General features: G+C 41.3%; 1 protein-coding gene across 1 annotated transcript in view; it reads right to left on the bottom strand.

Annotated features, from left to right (window-relative positions):
* Positions 1 to 2,523: 2,523 nt before the first annotated feature.
* Positions 2,524 to 21,929, bottom strand: part of SMC1B (structural maintenance of chromosomes 1B) — a gene marked incomplete at both ends in the record, with an annotated part of 85,634 nt that continues 66,228 nt past the window's right edge. The window contains 10 exons of the mRNA XM_082666202.1: positions 2,524 to 2,616; positions 3,973 to 4,083; positions 7,123 to 7,192; positions 9,313 to 9,464; positions 10,454 to 10,608; positions 11,108 to 11,264; positions 13,115 to 13,213; positions 16,835 to 16,988; positions 18,753 to 18,898; positions 19,760 to 19,901. Of these exons, the coding sequence (XP_082522328.1) occupies positions 2,524 to 2,616; positions 3,973 to 4,083; positions 7,123 to 7,192; positions 9,313 to 9,464; positions 10,454 to 10,608; positions 11,108 to 11,264; positions 13,115 to 13,213; positions 16,835 to 16,988; positions 18,753 to 18,898; positions 19,760 to 19,901 (1,279 nt within the window). The remainder of the gene's footprint in view (positions 2,617 to 3,972; positions 4,084 to 7,122; positions 7,193 to 9,312; positions 9,465 to 10,453; positions 10,609 to 11,107; positions 11,265 to 13,114; positions 13,214 to 16,834; positions 16,989 to 18,752; positions 18,899 to 19,759; positions 19,902 to 21,929) is intronic.

Genomic DNA, 21,929 nt, shown 5'->3' on the forward strand with positions numbered 1-21,929 from the left:
AGCAATATTACAAGCATGGAAAATGATGTGAAACAGGATATAAAACTGGAAAAGTAAAGTAGAGCCAGTTCAAGACGAGCTATGAGTGCCACGCTGAAGAATCGGAGGCCTTCTTGTTGTAATGAGTGAATATATCTAGTCAGTTCTGCTGTGATTCTTATTTTAGAATGCAAATTTATTCCAACAAGATTGATATGTTAGAAAGAAACAATCTGAGCATAACTCGCTCACTTACTTATAATTTTGCCTCTGAGAAACACTGAGTCAGGGAGTGACTAAGTATGGATTTGTTTGCTGCCTCAAGCTGGAATAGTTTTTACATTTTTAAATGGTTATATTTTAAATAATAGTTACACAGACACCTACGCAATAGCCTCTTTGCTTCCTCATCGAAGCCTGAAATACGTATGACTCTCTGGCCCTTAAAGAAGTTTGCTGGACCTGCTCTAGGTGAAGGCGGGAGACTGCAGCCGGCTGCACAGAGCTGCGGGGGACACGCCGCCCAGCCCTCAGCTCCCTCAGACGAGCCTTCCCCCACTCGACCTCAGCAGCAAGCTTCACCCGATGGGTTGCCCATTTCACAAGCCAACGTCTGCGTGTTTTGAGATGAAGTGCCATATATGCTCTAGTATTTGGGAATTGCTTAACTACTTAGTGTGTATAAAACCAGCTATTTATTAAGTTCCTGTCTTTTTTTTTTGGACCCCATGTGTCCCATCAGCCGGTGGTTTTCATTGTGCACTTTTGCATGGCGCCGGGGTTTTCAGGAATGTGGGTGTACTGCGTTAGAACAAAACCGTGGTCCTACTCAAGGATCACCGGCGATCCACGAGTCCAAGCAAGTTACGAGACAGAGAGAACAGGCCAGGCAGAGAAAAGGGTCTACACCGAGCTCCGTGTCACCGAAGGGACATTTCAATGTAAAGTTGACGCCTTTCAAGGCAGGAGGCGGCGGTGATTTAGATGGTATTACCAGCACTGAAAAAAGGAACAAAGGACTAGTGGCTTCTGCTGTCTCAAGTTCTTAGAGACTAGCTGATGGAGCACAGGAAAGCAAGTTTTACCTGAAATAATGAATGTTGTTCAAAAGCGATTCCATTACTTCAGGAGGCCACTCCTTGATTAATTAATTAGCACTTGGGCCCAAAGCAGCCTTAAATACAAGACCACCAGCACCTTAGAATTTTTTAATTCCATTTTTAAATGGAAATGAAGTACTATTGAAAACTCTGCAACTTTCTTTCCTACCCCTAATAATGTACAGTGGGCCTTCCGTTTCCATGGGTTCTACATCTGTGGATTCAACCAACCTTGGATTGAAAATAGGAAAGGGGGGCTTCCCTGGTGGCGCAGTGGTTGAGAGTCCACCTGCCGATGCAGGGGACACGGGTTTGTGCCCTGGTCCGGGAGGATCCCACATGCCGCGGAGCGGCTGGGCCCGTGAGCCATGGCCGCTGGGCCTGCGCGTCCGGAGCCTGTGCTCCGCAGAGGGAGAGGCCCGCATACCGCAAAACAAAAAAAAAAAACAAAAAGAAAATAGGAAAGGGAATTCCCTGGTGGTCCAGTGGTTGGTTAGGACTCCGTGCTTCCACTGCAGGGGTCACGGGTTCGATCCCTGGTTGGGGGAATAAGATCCTGCAAGCCGTGTGGTGCAGCCAAAAAAAAAAAAATAGTCGGGGGAAAAAAGATGCCAAAAATCAATACTTGGATTTGCCGCATACAGGCAACTATTTACATAGCATTTACATCGTATTAGGCATTATAAGTCATGTAGAGATGATTGAAAGTATATGACAGAATGTGCACAGGTTATATGCAAATATTATACCAATTTAAATAAGGGGCTTGAGCGTGTTGGATTTTGGCATGCGTGATGCCCACAGATAATAAGGATGACTGTTTACGTGGAGAAGTCAGTTGTTACTTGGGAAAACCTGTGTTCTTCAGTGTTTCCTTAACAAATTATATTCAGAAAAATTTAAATTGCATTGAAGGAGACATAATTTAATTTCACCTTAAAGTTTTGTTTCTAAAACTGTAGATGGTAGACATTTGAAATTAGACTTTTTTATTGGCATTTTCAATACTGACTTCAGTTCCTCTGAAATAATTTTCCATAAAACACAGGTTTAACACCTTAGAAACTAAGAGTTTCCCTTAAAGATTACTTAAACATACAAGGCGAGATCAGAGTAAAGATGATGCAGGATTTGAAAACTTCCTGACTGGCTTTCAAAAATGGAAGTTAAAACTATGGTGGTTTCTTTTTTAAACTTTCAGAGCTAACTCACAAAAAAATACTACCTGCTGGAATGGGGCCTGGGCACTCCTTAATGGAAGTGAGCTACAGCATCTTTGCCTGGTAGCAATTAAGCTTTTTCATAAGTGACACACAGGCTGTCTAGCTTTTGCTCCAGAAGTCTGTCACTCAAGAGTGCTGTGGGGTTGAACGGCAGAGTGAGAACAGTGACTAGCCTGGGCGCTGCGTGACTCTGCTCTTACAGCACAGGGGCATTCTGCGTCCTAACGGGCCTCCTGCTGCTTTCTCTTGTCTTCAGTATCTGGATACTGAGACAGATCTAGGGTCAAAACTCGGCTGAACATGCAGTCATCATGCTGAAAGGGAGAGAAGACAGTTAAAAGTCAGTTCCTTTACTTAGGGAATAAGTGCTATTAAATGTAAAATAAGAGCCGTTAGTGAGTCTAGATTTGCATTTGAAAAGGAACCTCCTTAGAGCCACCTCAAAAGGTATTACTCTGCATTACATCAGCTTTATTTATGTCTTCTATTGATCTGGTAAAGGGTACCAGAATATGCCACCCGGAAACAGGCCTCTTTTGCATATGGATTGTTCTGAGCCAGAGGCTACTGAAAACCAGCAGATGTAGGAAAAGCTCCAAAAACCAGGCACAGGTTTTCCTTTTGTAAAGGAAGTTTACATTTATGTAAAAGATGACACCCTTTCCACTCTTAACTCTTTATCAGTGGAGAAGGCACCTCAATCTGCAGAGCAAATCTGACTGAACAGCCCTTGTTTACTGTACTTCTCCTGGTCACCTTCCCATCACTTGCCTCCCCTGCCCAGAAGCCCCAAGACTCTTCCTTATTTTAGCCTAGGATGGTATTAAGTCCAAGTTCTAGCCAGCCCTTTGAGTTACTCATTGCTGGCTGTACCCATGTGTGCACACATGATGCACATATTAATAACCTGTTTTTCTCTTGTTAATCTATCTATTGCTGGTCTAATTTACAGGGCCCCAGCCAGAGAACCTGAGTTGGGTAGGAAAAGGTTTTATCCCTCTCCTACACTGGTAATGAGAACTTCCATTTCTCTCTGGCAGCATATTTCCAGTGATCCCCTAACATTAATTAGGCACAGGAAGGGAAGTTAATTTTTATCTTAGCTTAAAGGAAAACACAGGAAGCAAAACCTAATTGTCCAAGAATTGAATGATTTGAATGAGTTGCCCTGCTCCATTAGCTCAGGTAAGTATTTTCGGTGGCTCAAGAAAGGTGTGTTTGAATTCTAGAAGTTACTATACAACTTGGAACTTGCCAATTTCTTTGGTTTTTTTTTTCCTTGGTTAGTTTTGGAAGATAAATAGTTCCTTGTTCTACCACAATGCATTTGTTTTTGCCTACAACATTCAAACATTACAGAAATATGAAACAATATTGACAATTTATTCTAAGTTAATATGTACTATTATTTTATAAACAATTATCATACTGTTCTGCAATTTTCGATTTTCTTTTTCACTTAAAATATATCTTAAATTTCTGTGTACTGCCATGGAAAAATATCTGAGTAGTTACTGTTAAGTCTTATTTGATTAAAAAATCATTTAAGCCTATATTTATAAACTGCAGAAATCAAACAGTATCTATAGACTTCACTAGGAACTTATAATTGTGCTGTCAGGACACTCTAAGGTGATTTTTATTCCTCTCCCCCATTTACTTATCTTTACCTCTGGATAGATGCCTATCAGTGCATCAGCTTTGCAATATAACTCCTCTTTTAGGGAAATGATTATCATCTGAAACTGGTCCTGAGTCTGCTCTTTGATATAACTCGATACCTGGGAGGGAGGAGAAAGCACACATTTCATCAGTAAAGAAAGGTCTCGTCTCTCGGGGTCTGGAGGACAGTGATTCTGCATGTCTCTGAATCTGCCCATTTTAGGTGACAAGGCGCTTACTTCCCTTTCTGTTAATTCAGTAAATCCACTAAAACTGCAGAAATGGAAATAGCTCAGATTGTAAAATAAGAGGTTAGTAAAAAATATATAAACCTCATTAATTCTATACCTGAAAACTTGGAAGAATATTTTTTTAAGAATAAAGCTCTAACTTAAGATACTATCATGTGAATACGAAATCAACCTTTACAACAAGATAAAACCACCACTCAGATATTTTATGAGGGTGAAGAAGGGCTGGTATTTAAACTTCCAACTTCCTATATTGCCAACAAAGCCTCAGGGTGGGAAAAATATGGCGATTATATATGTATTCATAATCCATAATCAACTCATTTGGTTAGAGGGGAGCTCAACAGCTCCTTCAGGAGGCTTAATTCCAAGGAATGAGAATAAGAACAGATAGACTGGATAGAAATGGGTCTTGGTGAACAAACTACTCAGAATTTGGAGAATGATAAAGAACTTAGACTCAAACCACAGTTTAACAAGATACTTGCCAACTCCCTGGATCTCTCTGCAATTCCAGAGGGTGTCTTCTCCATGTGTATTGGTCCTGACTGCACGCAAGATACTAAGGGCACAAGTTCTGGAAGCAGGAATGGCAGCTCTGGTTGAGGAATGAGTCACTAGTTGAGGTGAATGATGAGAGAGGAGGGAAACGGCTTTGGGCTAAGAGGCTGAATTCATAGAAGGAACTGCCGCATTAGAGGCAATGGCAGCCACTATGATACAGGTCTTTAAAAAGTCTTGGGATATTGATAGAATGGAAGAGGAGATGGGATGCAAATACGTAAGGCATGCATTTTGCTAGGAGAGTTGCCTGTGATCAATGCTGGGCACCCTGATCACAAGAGGGACTGGAAGCGCCTTCCAAGCTGCTCATATTACATCACTGCTCATACTCAGTTCAGCAGCGGGGTGCCAGGAACGTAAATCTCAAAGGGAAACTGGAAATTAAGAGGTTTTTGATACATAGGATAGGTGCAAATAGAAAAGTCTTAAGAAAGACCTAGTATGTGAAGATGCCACTAATACGAACATCTAAATTTTGCTAGAAGATATGGATCCCTTAAATGCTACAGAGAGAAGGGGCAGTCCACAGTGATGGATCCCACCCACCCCCCAGACCACACACAAAGGGTATGGGATACAAAGTACTAAAATTAACCTTCTGAGGGGAAATTTCTCCCAAATGAGTGAGGCTATGGAGTCCAGTTAGCTGATGCAGACTGGCTGGCATTCAAGAGAGACAAATCAAGATTTTCTTTTCTTCCCGTTTTCTTCCCCCAGTAATCCTGAAGTCTCTGGTAGGTCACAGAATGTGGCTCTTGCCTGTTCTCTACAACGTTCGGGGGACTTTGGATTTGTTTTCTAACTTCTGTGGGGGTGGTGTTGATGTGCTATTCTTATGTACGCTATGACATGTTTAAAAAGCAAGGTCCGGGACTTGGCTGGTGGCGCAGTGGTTAAGAGTCCGCCTGCCAGTGCAGGGAACACGGGTTCGAGCCCTGGTCTGGGAAGATCCCACATGCCGCGGAGCAACTAAGCCCGTGCACCACAGGTACTGAGCCTGCGCTCTGGAGCCCGCAAGCCACAACTACTGAAGCCCGCACACCTAGAACCCGTGCTCCACAACAAGAGAAGCCACTGCAATGAGAAGCCCGCGCACCGCAATGAAGAGTAGCCCCCACTCGCCGAAACTAGAGAAAGCCTGAGCGCAGCAACAAAGACCCAACGCAGCCAAAAATAAATAAATAAATAAAATTTTAAAAAAAGTATAAAAAAATAGATAAGGTCCTAGAGAGGTTTGGGTTAGATGAATACAGCCTGGGAAATCTGAAAGATGACATTGTTGCCTAAAATTAGAAGTTACCACAGGCTGCAGCTCCTGAAAAATCCCCTGACTCTCCCAGGCATTACACATGAGGTTCAACAGAGTAACAAATCAGGGAGGTCAGTTTCAGAGACTCAACCTGTCAGGGTGGCACCCCAAGACTGACTACATCTCTCGGGGCTGGACTCATTAACCGAGCTCATAAGACTAAGGTATAAACCAGAATGCCAGTATACAAATTAACAGAGATATATCTGTCAGCATGACCAGAGCAGCCTCCTTGTAAGCAGCTGTAAATGCAAAGCCCAGTCATTTCATCCATCCATTTCTGGAAATGGATGGCTCTGGAAGTAGGACCACAACACAGGGACTCTGCAGGATGGAGCTGTCCCAGCCCTGGGCAGTGACAGGCACTGCCAGTGTTTGCCGCTATCCTTTGGTCACGTGTCCATGGTCAACCCCATTCTCAGGTCAAAAATTTACAGTCAGGATGTGTGGTCTGAGAGCCTGTCTCTCAGGTGGCTTTGTGTATCTATGCACTGATCTTTAAGGCTGACTTTCAGTTGTGTCCTTAGTTCCCCCATGGTCTCAAATACTGAAAACAGTGCAAGTGTAGTAAATGACTATAAATTTTAATAAACGAAGGGGAGCAGAATTTTGAACTTTAATTCCTTTGGAATTTTATTTAGATATGTTATTTTTGGACTTTATTAAACACTAATTTGGTCCTGTTTGCCATGTGGCCTACTATTAAGGTCTGCTGCTACTACTACTACTAAGGTCTACTACTAGGTCCCAAAAACCTAGATTTAGGGGAAAGCAAGTCACCCAGTAGCAATGTTGTGGATCCAGTATAGTGATTCTCACTTGACTCCCCAGGAACTCATTGAGGGTCCCCTAAACCTTGAATGAAAGCTACTACCCTGAATCATCTTGTTTTTAGATTTTTAACTTAGAAAAATCTATTTTTAACCAGCAATTATCAAATAAACATGTTCAGGGTAAATTGCCTTCTGACTGCTGCATCATGATCCTTGAATTATAGACACTGTACTGGAAATTAAAAGCAGAAAGGAACTTACTTTGCCAATGTTAGTATTGTCCAGGGCTGCATCTACTTCATCTAAAACAAAGAATGGAGCAGGCCGAAAACTAGAAAAAAATTATAATCGCTTAAGTTACAACTTTGTTTTACAAGACTTGGAGGAGAGGACTAAGAGTATTCAGGATAAATAAATAAAACACATCCTTTTGGATGCTTTTGTCTAGGTCACCAATGACCTCTATGTCGGTAAATGCAACGCTCAATTCTCAGTTCACATCCCAGGTGACCTTTGCAGATGGTACGGGGGTGGGGGGGGTGGGGGGGCGGGGCGGGGCGGTCCTCCCCGTTCCTCTGACGTCAAGGACAAGGACATGGCCTCCGCCCGGTGCCTCACCCATTGCTCCAGGCCCCAGTCTCCTAGCAGCTCCTCATCTCTCTAACTTCTTGACACTGCAGTGCCTTCGGGGCTCAGCGCTTAGAGCACTCCTCCATCTGATTAGCTCCCTTGGTGATTTCATCTGCTCTGGAGGTTTTAAGTATCTTCTATTGATAGTTCTGACCTCTCTCTTTAACCCTGGCCTCACGGGTCCAACAGCTTCCTCAACTCCATGTGGGTGTCTAGCGTGAACTCGTGCAAAATCAAACTCCTCACCTACCCCTCAAACCCATCCCTCCTGTGGTCCTCTCCAGCTTAGTGAATGGCAGCTCTTATCACTCCCGTTGATTAGGGTCCCTCCTACCCCACGCCCTGTCTGCTCCCACACTGGTCCAACCCGCCACGATCCTCCAGTCTGACTGCTACACGAGTTTCCTAATCCTGTGCCTGCCACTGCTGCACACAGTCTATTCTCTACAGGCGCCAGGCTCCCTCTGGCCTCAGGGCCTTTGCACTTGTTCCTCATGTCTAGAACATTCTTCCCTTAGAATTCTCCCCTAGAACATCCATCCACGTGACTTGCTCCCTTATTTTCTTCAAATCTTTGCTCAGATACTACCTTTTCAAATAGGCCTTCCCAGAAGACTTTTAAATATTGCAAACCCTTCCCTGTTACTATCACCATTCCCTTCTTTAATTTTCTCTATAGCATCTGTCATTTTCTAATAGTCTCTATATTAGAGAATTACTTTACTAATACACCTTATTTATCATCTGTCTTCCTCAACTAAAATGAAGCATCTTTGAGACAGGGAATTTGTTTTCTTCACTGCTGTCTCTAATGTCTATTTTTGAAAAAATATTTATTTGGTTGCGGCACACGGGATCTTTAGTTGCGGCATGTGGGATCTAGTTCCCTGACCAGGGATCGAACCCAGGCCCCCTGCATTGGAAGCATGGAATCTTAGCCATTGGACCACCAAGGAAGTCCCTCTAACGTCTGTTAACACCACTCGACACACAGTAAATATTTAATAAATATCTGTTGAATAAATGGGATGGGGGTGACACCTAGTATTAGTCTTATTCTGCTAAGATTTACTTCACACAGGCTCTTGTTTAAGTTCCTGCCTCCTGTTTTTCCCAAAGTCCTCCTGCATTAATGGCATTTTCTTTTCCTTTCCTGTAATTGCCAATTCCTTTTCCTTCTTGAGACCAGTAGAAAACAGCTGTAAAACTTTTATGTTGATCTTTCTGATCATGATAATAGAGAGGCAGCATCATCTATACCTTAGTTCTTCATCTAATGCTTTGAATGTCAAAAGTTAATTGCCTTAATTTTAGCTAACATTTTTCCCCTTGCTTTATTTTACAAACGTTAAGTGTCACCATCATCAGTGGAAATGAGGAGGTTAAACATTTTTTTCAGAAGAAATACTTTAACATTCCTTACTAAATAGCAGATCTCTGAATAGGGACAAGGAAAATAATATACAAGTTAGGTGTTTTTATTTTGTTTGGCTTTGTTGTTGGTACTGTTTTTTGGCAATCCTGATTTCACATCTGGCCATTTGATACTCCTTTTTCTCCTTTATTTTCTATGAAGCTGGAATATTAGTAGCTACTGATAATAACAAATTGAATAAAAATCTGTCGAAGACTGAATTCTCTCTTAGATTTGCTGCCTGAATTGTTACAGGCCTACAGCATAACCTGACTTGTCTGGCTGAAAAAAGTTTTGTATCACGTACGCTAAATATGACTAAAGAAAAGTAATTAACAGATCTTCTGTAGGAAGGTCTATTTGGTTTCTGCCCTGATGCAAAATCATATAGCTCACTGTGACCTTACCTGTGCACAGCAAACAGGAGAGCCAAAGCTGCCACACACTTTTCTCCCCCCGACAAATTATCCATTGGCATGAACCGTTTGCCTGGGGCCACACAGTTATAGCTAATTCCCTCCAAGTAAGGCTCTTCTGGGTTTTCTGGGCTAAGAAATGCCTGAAACACATGTTATTTATTTAGCAGCATCAGAAAAGCTATTAGTAAATTTCAACATGGAATTGCAACAGAGTTTAACTACAAAATACTCTTGGTTAGATTTTCCTCCATTTTGATGGAAAAATATCAATGCCTGTAAATAATGTATTTAGCTCTATCTATATGTAATCACAGACAGCAAGGGTGTCTGGGGCGGGGAGTAGAGGGAAAGCATTCTAACGTAAAGGATAAGGCCTTCCCATCAGGCTGCCATTCAAAGCTCAGAAGCATACGCTGCAGTCTTACTAAAACAATCTTCATTCAGTTCTTTCATTGGTCCTTTCATCAAATCTTTATTGATGAATCCTGTCCTTTGGTCTTACTTTACTGAAAATAAGTTATTTTTGGTGAAAATTCTAAATATAGGATTCAGGATTACCTCAGTCATAAAAGAATCCCATGAGAAAGAGGGAAAAGCAGATAGATCAGATCAGATCTACATCTTTAGTCCACATTCAAGTGCACAGTATTTGCTGTGGCTGCTGATCACGGAATGGAGAGATTACAAGGGGCACATCTAGATCTGAACGCTGCCTTTAGTTCTTTCCCTCTCCTTTGTTACTCTGGGCAACTCCACAGACCCCAGATCAACCATTTTCCCCAGATCATCTACATCACCCTAACTTTACTACAGAGATGGCTCTATAAAATCAAATTAGTACAGGTGACAGAATTCCAGAACTGAAAGAGAACCTGGAAACCAAATGCTCTAACCCACTCATCTTGCAGATGAAGAAGCAGGACCAGAGAGATTCTGACTTGTCCAGGCTGGTTAGTGGTGGAATGAGTAGGACCTAGAACACAGGTCACTGCAATGACCAATTTCCATGAGCTGACTTTGCCCGGTAAGTGGGTCATTCAGATAGTGTGGTGGCGATTTCCCACCAGAAAAAAACCACACCACCAATAACACGAAGTTCCCACTCATATTGGAGGTGAAAAATACGTACTTGGGCACTGTTGTTTCTGCAGAGCTTCTTGTAGATCTGATCAATTGCGACTGAGACGTGCTCAAAACATTGGCTGAAAAGATTGTATCTCCTTTTTTTCACCTGTTCAAACTCTTGCCTACGTATTCTGGCTTCCTTTCTGCTGGCCTCAAAAGCTAAGAGAGAATCAATGTTCTTTATTTTGGAGACCACCAAGGGCTTCTCTTATTTCACCTTTAAAGCATAAAATATTTTTTAAACTAGATTTTGAGTTTGGTTGTCTTGAGTAAAATCTACCTTCAAAACACCTCAACTATTATTAATTCCAAGAAAATGACTTAAAACTGATGAGCCCTTTTTCTGGTAGGGCTGATTTTTAAATAATAATAACAAACTCCAACAGAGTATCTAATATGCCTCTTACGCTGGTATGAAATAAGACACTATTCTAAAATAATCAATACACCTGTCTTTAAATGAAAGCAGAACGCTTTTCAAAAGGAAGGAATTAGTGATTCAGTATTAAAAGTACATTACTATAAGATAACAGAGGAAAAAAAATATATAATAAAAACAAAGGTACAATTCAGGGGGGATTATTAGTAAATGTTATAGAAATCAAAGCTCCTAACACCCATGAATATGATATTGCTAACAACTAAAGCTTAATTTCACCGTCTGTGTACTCCTGAAACTTGTCTCTGACAGTCTTTAGGTTCTCCGGGGCTCTGAGGTTTGGGGCCGCTGTCCTCAGCAGGACATCTTCCTGGGATGCTACTTGTTGCCGTAGGAGTCTAAGGTGGGCCTCAATTTCTTTATCAGATTGTAGAGCCTATTATTGGCAAAGAACAGCAATGGTTAGCATGCCGTTTAGATCCAAACTGCTAAGGTACAATAATTAGGCACAGGGCCCTTCGGGGTCTGGCCCGTCTCCCTCCGCATCCACTCCTGCCCTCCTTTGCGGCCCTCTCTGAGTCTGCAGTGCGGTCAGGTCACACTGCTGTAGCTTCCTGAAGTTGGCTGTGCTCTTTCATAGCTCTAGAGTCATAGATGCTGCTCTCTTGGAACGCGCTGCACCTTCATCTTTCTTAATCTGGCTAAAAAAGTAACAATTCACGTATCACTTCATTTACTCGTTCATTAAAAAATATTGATCATCTACTATGTATTAGACACTGAGGATTCAGTGATGAAAACTATTCTGTCCCTGCCCTTAAAGAGCTCACAGGGAAGTCAGACATGCAAACTGGCGTCTGCAACAGCGCGAAACCCTCTACCAGGCAAGCACAGGTATTATGGGGCAGGCAGAAGGGATCCAACCCATCTGGATGGGTAACACTTAAGCTGAAACCTAAACAATGAGCAGAACTAACTTGAGTGAAGCGAGAAGGGAAAAAGTGATGTAGGCATCACCTTCCAGGAAAATTTTCTTGACCCCCTCCCAGAGGGGTTAATTAATATCTGATAAAGGTGACATTTTAATTCATTGGGAAAAGAATTATTTAGAAGATGTTGAGTAAACTGGTTAACTTACGTACCTTTTAAAAAACAGATTCTTACCTCATACCATATATAAAGATAAATTTCAGATTAATTAAATAGGTGAGTGAAAACAAAAAAATCACTAACAGGAAGAAAATATTTATAAATATTTAGTCAGTAATGTCGTGGGGAAGGACTTTCTAAATACGAAAGCACTGAATAGACTATAAAATAGATCAGAACTTTATTCTGATTGCCAAAAGTACCACAAGTACAATGAAAAGAGCCCAACAAATGCAACAAAATGTATTAGAAACATCTGAAATTAAAAGATGTGGTAGCTACTGCTACTTGGTGTCCATTCTCCATTTCTTCCTTTCTAACAGAGCCCATGTTTGACCATCTCCCTCATACGTCCCAGGAACCCTGCTTGGTCTAAAGCTAAGTCCATCCCACCCCCAACAGTGATTGGTCAGGAATGAACATGTGACCCAATTTAGGCCACTGTGATGAGAGGACAATTGGTAGAGCTTTGTGGAAAAGCCTTTCTTCAATCTTTGGAACAGCACCACTACAAAAGGCAGTCTCTCTCTTCTCTGAGGGTTGTGGTTGGGTGGCTGGAAGGCCAAGAAAGGCTACAGTCATTTTGCCCTCATGAGAGAAGCAGCTTCAGGACGAAGTCAAAACACAAAGCAAAATATGGCTATAGGGTTAAGAGAAAGAGTGAGAGCTGCTAAATTAAAGAGACCATGAAACTGGATTCCAGGTTTGTGCTCTGTAGCTGTGAAGTATTTGTCGCCTACTGAGGGTACTGCACTGGGACACAGACAGGGCAATTCAGGATGCTGGAGTATGTTGGCTACTTTTGTCTATTTCAGGACTTCTCAAAGACTTTATTATTCATTCTGAATCTCCAAGAAGGGAATAGACTTTCAAAACACTGACAGAAACTTTTCTTCTTCGGCAAGACATTGCATGGTATTGGTGTTCTACAGAACACACAGTAAGAAACGGTGATATAAAAACTTTAAATGTTTTAAACATTTTATGTGTAACCTATTTAGACTATTTCTTAAAAAACCATTAGGAAATCTACTTTCTCCCCTAAATTTATGCTCTATTATCTAAAATTATTCTGCAGTATTTAAATATTCACTATTACCATGAGTTAGTCATGAACAACAGAAATCTTTCAATTACCTTCAAATCCTCTCTTAGAGAGCTGTAGTCTATCTCAATGGCGGCTTCTTTTTCATATATATCCATTGTTGCCTGGGTACTTTCTGCTTCAGGTCCCAACTGAAAAACATGAAGCCCTTCCCTTGTTATCTGAAATGGTGATCTCTACTCATCTGTCTGTCCCAAGGCCTCCAGTTGATTGCCACCTCATGCAGATTGAAAGTTAAAACCCTTATGTTGGCCTGCAAGGCCATGATGGTCTGGCCTCTGCTTCCCCTTTAACTTTACTTTGCGCCAGTCTTCCTGGTACTCGCTTTGCTCCCACTACACTGGCCTCCTTGAACAGACCAGGCACACGTCCACCTTAGGGCCGGCACACTGCCCTCTGCCTGGACACCCTTCCCCTAGATGTCTGCATCTCTTCATCTTCTACGTTGTCTGCTAACCAGCTGCCTTCTCTCAGGACATCCATGGCCTCTGCATCTAACATTGCAAACTCTCCTCCACCAATACTCTCTATGCCCTTCCCTGCTTTATATTTTCTTTAGCCTACAGCATCACCAAATACATAAATATTTTATCTGTTTACCATTTTGTTTCTGTGCCTATCTCTCTCTCCCCTAGTAGAACGTGAAGGAAGGGATTTTTGGCAGTTATACTCACTGCTGTGGTCTCAGTGCCTAATGCAATGCTGACAACATAGCAATATATTTCAATTTCAATATATATCACTCTGAATGGAGAGAGGAGTAGGAAAGAAGGGACAAATACATGAGCACTTACTCAGCTGTAGGCTGGTCTTTGGTGTAATGCTGATACCAAAAACAAAGACTTACAAATTAAGAGAAAAAAACCCCTTTGTCACTCACTCTTTTCTAGACGTTCTCAGCTGAAACAAACCCAATAAAACTACTTTTGGAATTAAGTCTATATTTTATGTAATATATTTATGTTAAAATGGTTCACAAGGAAGTGGAACTTGAATACAACATGTAATGCTGAATCCCTGAATCTCATGGTTCCTGTTGATGTGATTCAACATCGTGTTTTTTATTAAGCTTCTATATGAGTCATCTGATGCCTTGCTATTCAAAGTGTGGTCAGTGGGCCAGCAAGAGCGGGCCTCGCCTGGGAGCCATTAGAAATTCAATCTCTTAGGAAACAAGATCCCCAGATGCTTCATGTGCACAGTATGGTTTGGGAACCAGTGATCTGGTATAGTCTTTCCCACAATAGAAGAATCTTCTATGAGAATCCTCGCAGATGTAGGTAACTTACCCTCTGTCTGCACACCTCCAATGGAAGGGAAATCTCAGGTTCTACCTTACAATGGTTGTAAGACAATGATTCCTTACAACTGTTGTAAGACAATTAATTCTATTCGGCGATCCTTGTCCAGCCCTCTGGAGAGTCACAATTTATACCTAATGCCTTTTCTGTTTTGGGCTTTATACACTACCTTGTATAGCACCCCTATCACATGGCTGCTACTAGATGTCTTGTAAAATTTTAATCAGGGAACTCCCCACTAGAGGCCCTCCCTCTTTCTAGTAGGAAGTGTTCCCTAGTAGAAGAAATCTGACTCTGTCCTAAATCCCCCAGCCCTAGTATCCCCCTTAGGACCAAAAAGAACAAGTAGGGGCCGTCCTCTATGACAGACCTTCTTCTCTTCGAGGGATAACCATATTCTCCAAGACCTCTCTTCCCAGCACGACACGGTTGGGGCCTTTTCACTATCGTGGACACTTTACTCTCAAAGAGCACCATGCTTAGCATGCGAATGCAGTGTCCCAGTGTGGCTTGATCAGCACAAAGTGGAGCAGAACTATCACTTTTTCTTTTTAGATAATGATTCACTATTAATCCAGCTTAAGGTATTAATACCTGCTTTGAAAGAGCCCACTATGAATATGAAAGTCGTTCACGCTAATAAACAAATAATTTCACACTCATGATGGGCATGTTGGAGAATACTTCTGAAAGTTCACACTAACTGAAAGCATAGGACCAAAGCAGCAGCAGGAGTACTTAACCAACAGCATTTACCTAGATGTCAGTCATTACAACTGCTTCTTCCTCTGCACTATTCTATGACGAACCTCTTCTAAAATTACACTGCCTTTTAAACAGACTTTCCATTTCTCTCTATATTATTGTGAGTACTGTTTTTCTGCTCCCATCCACTTCTGCTGTTACAGATGCCTCCCTTCCCTCTCTCTGCACCCTTAAGAGCAGACACGTGGCCCTGAATGAGCCAGAGTTCTTCCCCAGGATTCTTCTAACTGAGAGGGGGCAGGGGAGAGGTGTCTTTCCCCTCTGGTCAAAGCTGGTGGCTACAGCTGCAGCCCCACGAGGAAAGCTGATCTGAAAAAATAAAGCCAATACATAAAAAAAAAAAAAAAACATACTGAGCCAGAAAGAGTTCTTGACAGTGTTCAAATTCCTGGACCGAGTCACGTATGAGACTGCCTCCATTCCAGCCCTAGCCCTTTACCTGCCTTTTCCCCCTTTAAAGCCATCTGAGTGGGGTTCAGGACACTTGTGGCCAGCAAAGGGTCTTCTCCTTTCCTTATCCTTTCCTTACCTTCTATCTGGGATGTGATCTCTGCTAAAATAGAGAAAAAAGACTTTTGGCCGAGCTGTGCAGCTTGCGGGATCTTAGTTCTCCATCCAGGGATCGAACCCTGGGGGCCCAGCAGTGAGAGCACCGAGTCCTAACCATTGGACCGCCAGGGAATTCCCAAGAAAAAGGATGTCTGAGTATATCACACCAGAATTATGCTATGAGAAGTGGTCAATATTAGCAGGAGAAAAACTGTTTTATAGTTACTTCAAATTGAAGAACTCAAAGGACTGAAGGCCTCTTCTGGAGTAGAAATTGGATGGAAATGCATCGATTTCTGACTGCGGGCAGAGCAGAAAGGGGAGGAGGGATGTGGAAGGGAGACCACAGAGATTCACTAAAGAACTCAGAGATAATCTGAGAGGTAAAAGAAATAACTATTTTCACCATCCTCTGGATTGGCTAACAGTAAGATATTCTTCCTGAACTGTATAGGCATATCTTTCTTAACATGAGTGACAGAACTAAGGGTGTATAAACTTCCAGCCAGCCTAAAGAGTACTGTGCGATACAAATGTGACGAGGAAGAAAGGAAAGAGGCAAACAGAGAAACGTCCACCGCTGGCCGACGCTGGTCTCGCCCTCTGGCTCCGTGGGGCCTGCTGTTGCCTCCCCTCCCCCACACTCTCACCACCTGGACAGACTCAGTGAGGCACGTTTCTGCTGAGAGAGAACCACCTCAGGTTGTCAGTGAAGGTGCAGAGCAAGACCCCTCCACACACCGCGGACAACGTTACCAGAGTACAGAGAAGTGCTCACGCCAGCAGGCCACTGGCACCTGGCCTGTGGCTCACACCGCCTCCCCAGCACCCCTAACTCCAACAGGTTCAAGTCTCTGACCCCTCTTGGGCATCTGTGCACAGGTAAGAGACTCTGGTCCATCCTGTGGGGCTCAAAGGACATGGATTAGCAAGAGAAATAGAACTGCACAAAATGCCCAGCCCTGTGGCATGAGGACCATCCTGCCCTTTTTCCCTCCTAGAGACGTTTTTTCTGCCCCTAAAGGAGCTTCAGAACAAGAGAAAGAATCTGCATAGATGCAACTTCACTAAGCAGCCAAAGGCCTTACATTAAGTTCCACACAACTGCACATATTTTAAAATCATTTGCTAGAATACCTCCACTTCAATGATGTCATCCAGTGACCCCAACAAAAGAATTATTTCAATGTCTTGGACTTTGCAATCAAGCAACATGTTATGTTTCTCTAACCGCTTCTGTTCCAGAGAAGTTTGAAGGATTACAACTTTTTTTTGCCATTTTCCCACTTCCCTGTAAATACACAGATATGAAAAAGTGATTATATTTTACTAATTATGTAAAGTTGCACCAAGGAAGAAAAACATGTTATAAATGTACATGAAAAAAAAAAAGATTTTTTCTTATGAGTGCTGTTAAGTTGCAGAGTTAGCCCATGGATGCTTGTAATTTAAACTTCAACACTCCTGATAAAGGCCATGAATATAATTATTTAATCCAAGGGAGGATTTTCAATAATAAACATTATTACTTTAATCAGGCTAGCACCAATACAGTGCTTTCCTAGTTACCTTATTTTTGTTTTAATTAATTAATTATTTTATTTTTGGCTGGGTTGGGTCTTTGTCGCTGCACGCGGGCTTTCTCTAGTTGCGGCAAGCAGGGGCTACTCTTTGTGGCAGTGCGCAGGCTTCTCACTGCGGTGGCTTCTCTTGTTGTGGAGCACAGGCTCTAGGCACGTGGGCTCAGTAGTTGTGGCTCGCGGGCTCTAGAGCACAGGCCCAGTAGTTGCAGCACGCGGGCTCAGTAGTTGTGGCTCGCAGACTCTAGAGCACAGGCTCAGCAGTTGTGGCACGCGGGTTTAGCTGCTCCGCGGCATGTGGGATCTTCCCAGACCAGGAATAGAACCCGTGTCCCCTGCATTGGCAGGCGGATTCTTAACCACTGCGCCACCAGGGAAGCCCCACTTACCTTATTTTTAAAGCTGTACAATTTTTCAAGCTGCATTTCTCTTTCAGTGTAAGTTCTACATTTTAGAACATCAAACCAAGAGAAAGAGTCTCTTAGCAAGAGAAATGTCTTACCAGTTAAGTCATTATGCACCTGACAGTCTCAACTTTTTTTACTGCCACCACTAATGTAATGCCTTCTATCTTAATGAGGGCTTGGGAGTTTTACCAGTTGAAACAAGGTGGAACTTTAAAGAGGACCCAGAAGAAGGACCAGAAATGAAATTAAATAAATTAAGAATTATATGGTTTTTAAAAGTCTGATGACAGAGATGTGGTTCTGTTTAAACTAAATACGAGTTTTAAAAAAAAATCAAGAGTAAATGAACTTATTTCCGCTCAAAAATTTTAGACAAAGAATTTTCTGGCTGTATCTTGAAATACTAAAGGTCTTTGAACATTGTGGGAAATTGTGAAATGCCAAGAGGCTGAGCAAAAACAGAGCTCATTTCATCTGATCACTTATGTTTGTGTCAGTCACACAGGAAAGCAGATGTCACTGTGGTGCAACAAGCCAGCTGACTCAAAGTGTTATTGGTCATCATCATGGCAAACATACCTGCTTATTGTGTAACAGGTACTGTTCTAAGTACCATATGAACACTCACTTATTTAATCCTTACAACTATTCTATGAGGTAGGCACTATTATTATCCCCATTTTACCGATGAGAAAACGAAGGCACAGTAAATAAGCGGCGAAACTGGGGCATGGAACCATGCAGTGTAGTTCCAGATTCTGCGCCTCACCTGCTATGCTTTGTCACACAGACAGACTAGCAGGAGACTCCCCAACAGGAAGGTACTGGTGTCAAGGGGATTTAGGGAAAGGAACTCTTTATATAGGTCCATGTTTTCACCCACCAAAAGGAACTATTCACTCTAAACAACTAACCACCTCTCTTGGTTTTCCCCAAACTGCAATGCTTGATAGGTGTGATGTGGGACCAAAAGCAACAAAGGGTGTATATTCAAATAATAAGACTTCCTATAATAAAATTCAAATTGATGGTAAACATCTTTTAAACTCTGATAAACTTCTTAGTCACCTATCAACTGCCAAAAACTTCTTCCGTTCCTCTTCAATTTGAGCTTGGACTTTCTCAGTGTTGGTAATCTGAGTGACAACTGTGTCCTTAAGTTGCTGCCGTTTCTCCATGAGTTCATCCACAATTTTCAGACAATTTTCTTCAGCCTGAATGGAGATGATTTACATTGTAGATTTACCATCTTCCACATTAATAAGGTCAATAGATCATTTTATTATTAATACAACAAAACCAGCCATTCCAAGGTAAACCCCTATCCTGTAGGCTGCCTGAACCTCTACCACAGAACGTGACCCACCCTTGTTTACACTTCCGGGTAATCACTACCTACCTTTCTCTTTCACTTCGGAGTCATTTCTCAGCTTGCTGCCGTCTGACTTCTGTTTCCACTGTCAGTGAAAATGTCCTTGCTACCATGACCTCTTAATTGGCAATTTTCCAGATTCTGACCTCTTGAAATTGCCATTTTCCAGACTTTACCTTTTCGACAACTTTCCTCACTTCCTTCTCCCTCCCTCTCTGGGGCTTCTGTAACACCACCCCTTCTGGCCTCTTCATAACCTATGTGGCCTCTCCTTCCAGAACTCCATCCTCGCCCCACTGCTCTTCACTGCCTTCCTCTCTGGTTGGAGCCTCACCCACTCACACACGGATTCAATTTACTCCCCTAAACCGGCCTAGACTTCTGTTATCTACGTCCTCTCTAACTACGGGCTGGAAATTGCTATTTAGATGTCACACAGGGAAGTCATGCTCCACAGGTCCAGAATTTTCTCTCCTTAATCTCTCCTCCTATCCACCAAGTTAGAATTCAGGACTCACCGTGTCACACCCCTCCCAATATCTAATAATTCATGAAGCTGTGTGGACTGTACTTCAAGTATTTCTCAAATGTGTACCCTGCGCCCACCTTCTATCACTATTAGAATTTTTCAGGAACTCAACAAATGTTTAATCATGGAAGAAAGTGATCATTTCAATGACTTCAGCCACCCGTCATTAATTACCTTCTTTAGGTTATCGATGTCTTCTCTACCTTTCTGGATAGTTTCTTTTAATGTGTTAATCTTATTCAGTTTTTTCTTCAGCTGATTGCGACTATATTCAAGTTGAACATTAAGCCGAGTATTTTGTTTCTCAAATTCTAATCTAGTATAATAAAGTCAAGCATTACAAGTGGTAAACAGAGTCCTTCAATTATTTAAACTCTTTTTTAGTTTTTATTATGGAAAATTTCAAACAAATACAAACATAAAGGGAATACTATAATGAATTCCCATATAGCTATCACCCAACTCTAATAAGTATCAGTTCATGGTCAATCTTGTTTTATCTATAATCCCACTCATCACTCCTTCCCACCACTGGATTATCTAAAGCAAATTTCAGACATCTTATAATTTCATCTATAAATATTTTAACATGTATCTCCAAAAGTGAAGTGATTTTTAATACATAACCATAAACTACTATAGGTAGAAATGATAATAACATCTTTAATACCAAAATGCTATCACTGCCAAATTTCCTGGGTCTCATTAAAAAAAAACTGCATCAGGATTCATACACTGCATATGAATATGTTTCTTAAATCCTTTAAAATCTATAGTTTCCTTCCCTTATCTTTCTCTTTAAGTAACAATTCATATGTTTATTCTTATTTAATTAGCCAATCAGTCTTTTCAAATAGCTATTCATTCACAAACTCCAAACTTGGGAATTTAAGAACATGTTCCTTCCTGATGTACTTTCCTACTTTGCTAGCTTCATAAAGTCCCCACAAAGAATTCCAGCATCAAAAAGACAGTCTCTTCAACAAGCGATGCTGGGAAAACTGGACAGCTACATGTAAAAGAATGAAATTAGAACATTCTCTAACACTATATACAAAAATAAACTCAAAATGGATTAAAGGCCTAAATGTAAGACCAGAAACCATAAAACTCCTAAAGAAAAACATAGGCAGAACACTCTTTGACATAAATTGTAGCAATATTTTTTGGATCTGTCTCCTAAAGCAAAGGGAAGAAAAGCAAAAATAAACAAATGGGACCTAGTTAAACTTGAAAGCTTTCGCACAGCAAAGGAAACCACTGACAAAAGGAAAAGACAACCTACTGAATGTGAGAAAATATCTGCAAATGATATGGCTGATAAGGGGTTAATATCCAAAACATCCAAACAGCTCATACAACTCAACATCAAACAAACAACAAGATTAAAAAATTGGCAGAAGATCTGAATAGACATTTTTCCAAAGAGGAAATGCAGGTGGCCAACAAATACGTGAAAAGATGCGCAACACTGCTAATCCACAGGGCAATGCAAATCAAACCCACAATGAGATATCACCTCACACCTGTCAGAACGGCCATCATTAAAAAGAACACAAATAGCAAATGTTGGCAAGGATGTGGAGAAAAGGGAACCCTTGTACACTGTTGTGGGAATGTAAATTGGTGTAGCCATGGTGGAAAATAATATGGAGATTTCTCAAAAAAAGAACTAAAAATAGAACTACCATATGACCCAGCAATTCCACTTCTGGGTATAAATCTGAAAAAACAAAAACTCTAATTCGAAAAGATACATGCACCCCAGTGTTCATAGCAGCATTATTTACAATTGCCAAGATATGGAAGCAAACGAAGTGTCCATCAACAAATGAATGGATAAAGAAGATGTGGTTTATATATACAATGGAATATTACTCAGCCATAAAACAGAACAAAATTTTGCCATTTGCAGCAACATGGATGGACTTGGAGGGTATTATGCTAAGTGAAATAAGTCAGACAGAAAAAGACAAATAGTGTATAATATCACTTATATGTGGAATCTAAAAAATACAACAAACTAGTGAATATAACAAAAAAGAAGCAGACTCATAGATATAGAGAAGAAACTAGTAGTTACCAGTGGGGAGAGGAAAGGGGGGAGGAGCAATATAGGGGGAGGGGACTGAGAGGTGCAAATTAGTAGTTATAAAATAAGCTACAAGGATATATTGTATAACACAGGGAATATAGCCAACATTTTATAAAAACTACAAATGGAGTATAACCTTTAAAAATTATGAATCACTATATTATATACCTATAACATATAATATTGTACATCAACTATAACTCAATAAAAAAGCCGTATCTCTAAAAAGAAGAATTTCAATATCAACTG

The sequence above is a fragment of the Grampus griseus genome (genome assembly GCF_964374135.1).
Source record: "Grampus griseus genome assembly, chromosome: 11".
NCBI classification, from domain to species: Eukaryota; Metazoa; Chordata; class Mammalia; order Artiodactyla; family Delphinidae; genus Grampus; species Grampus griseus.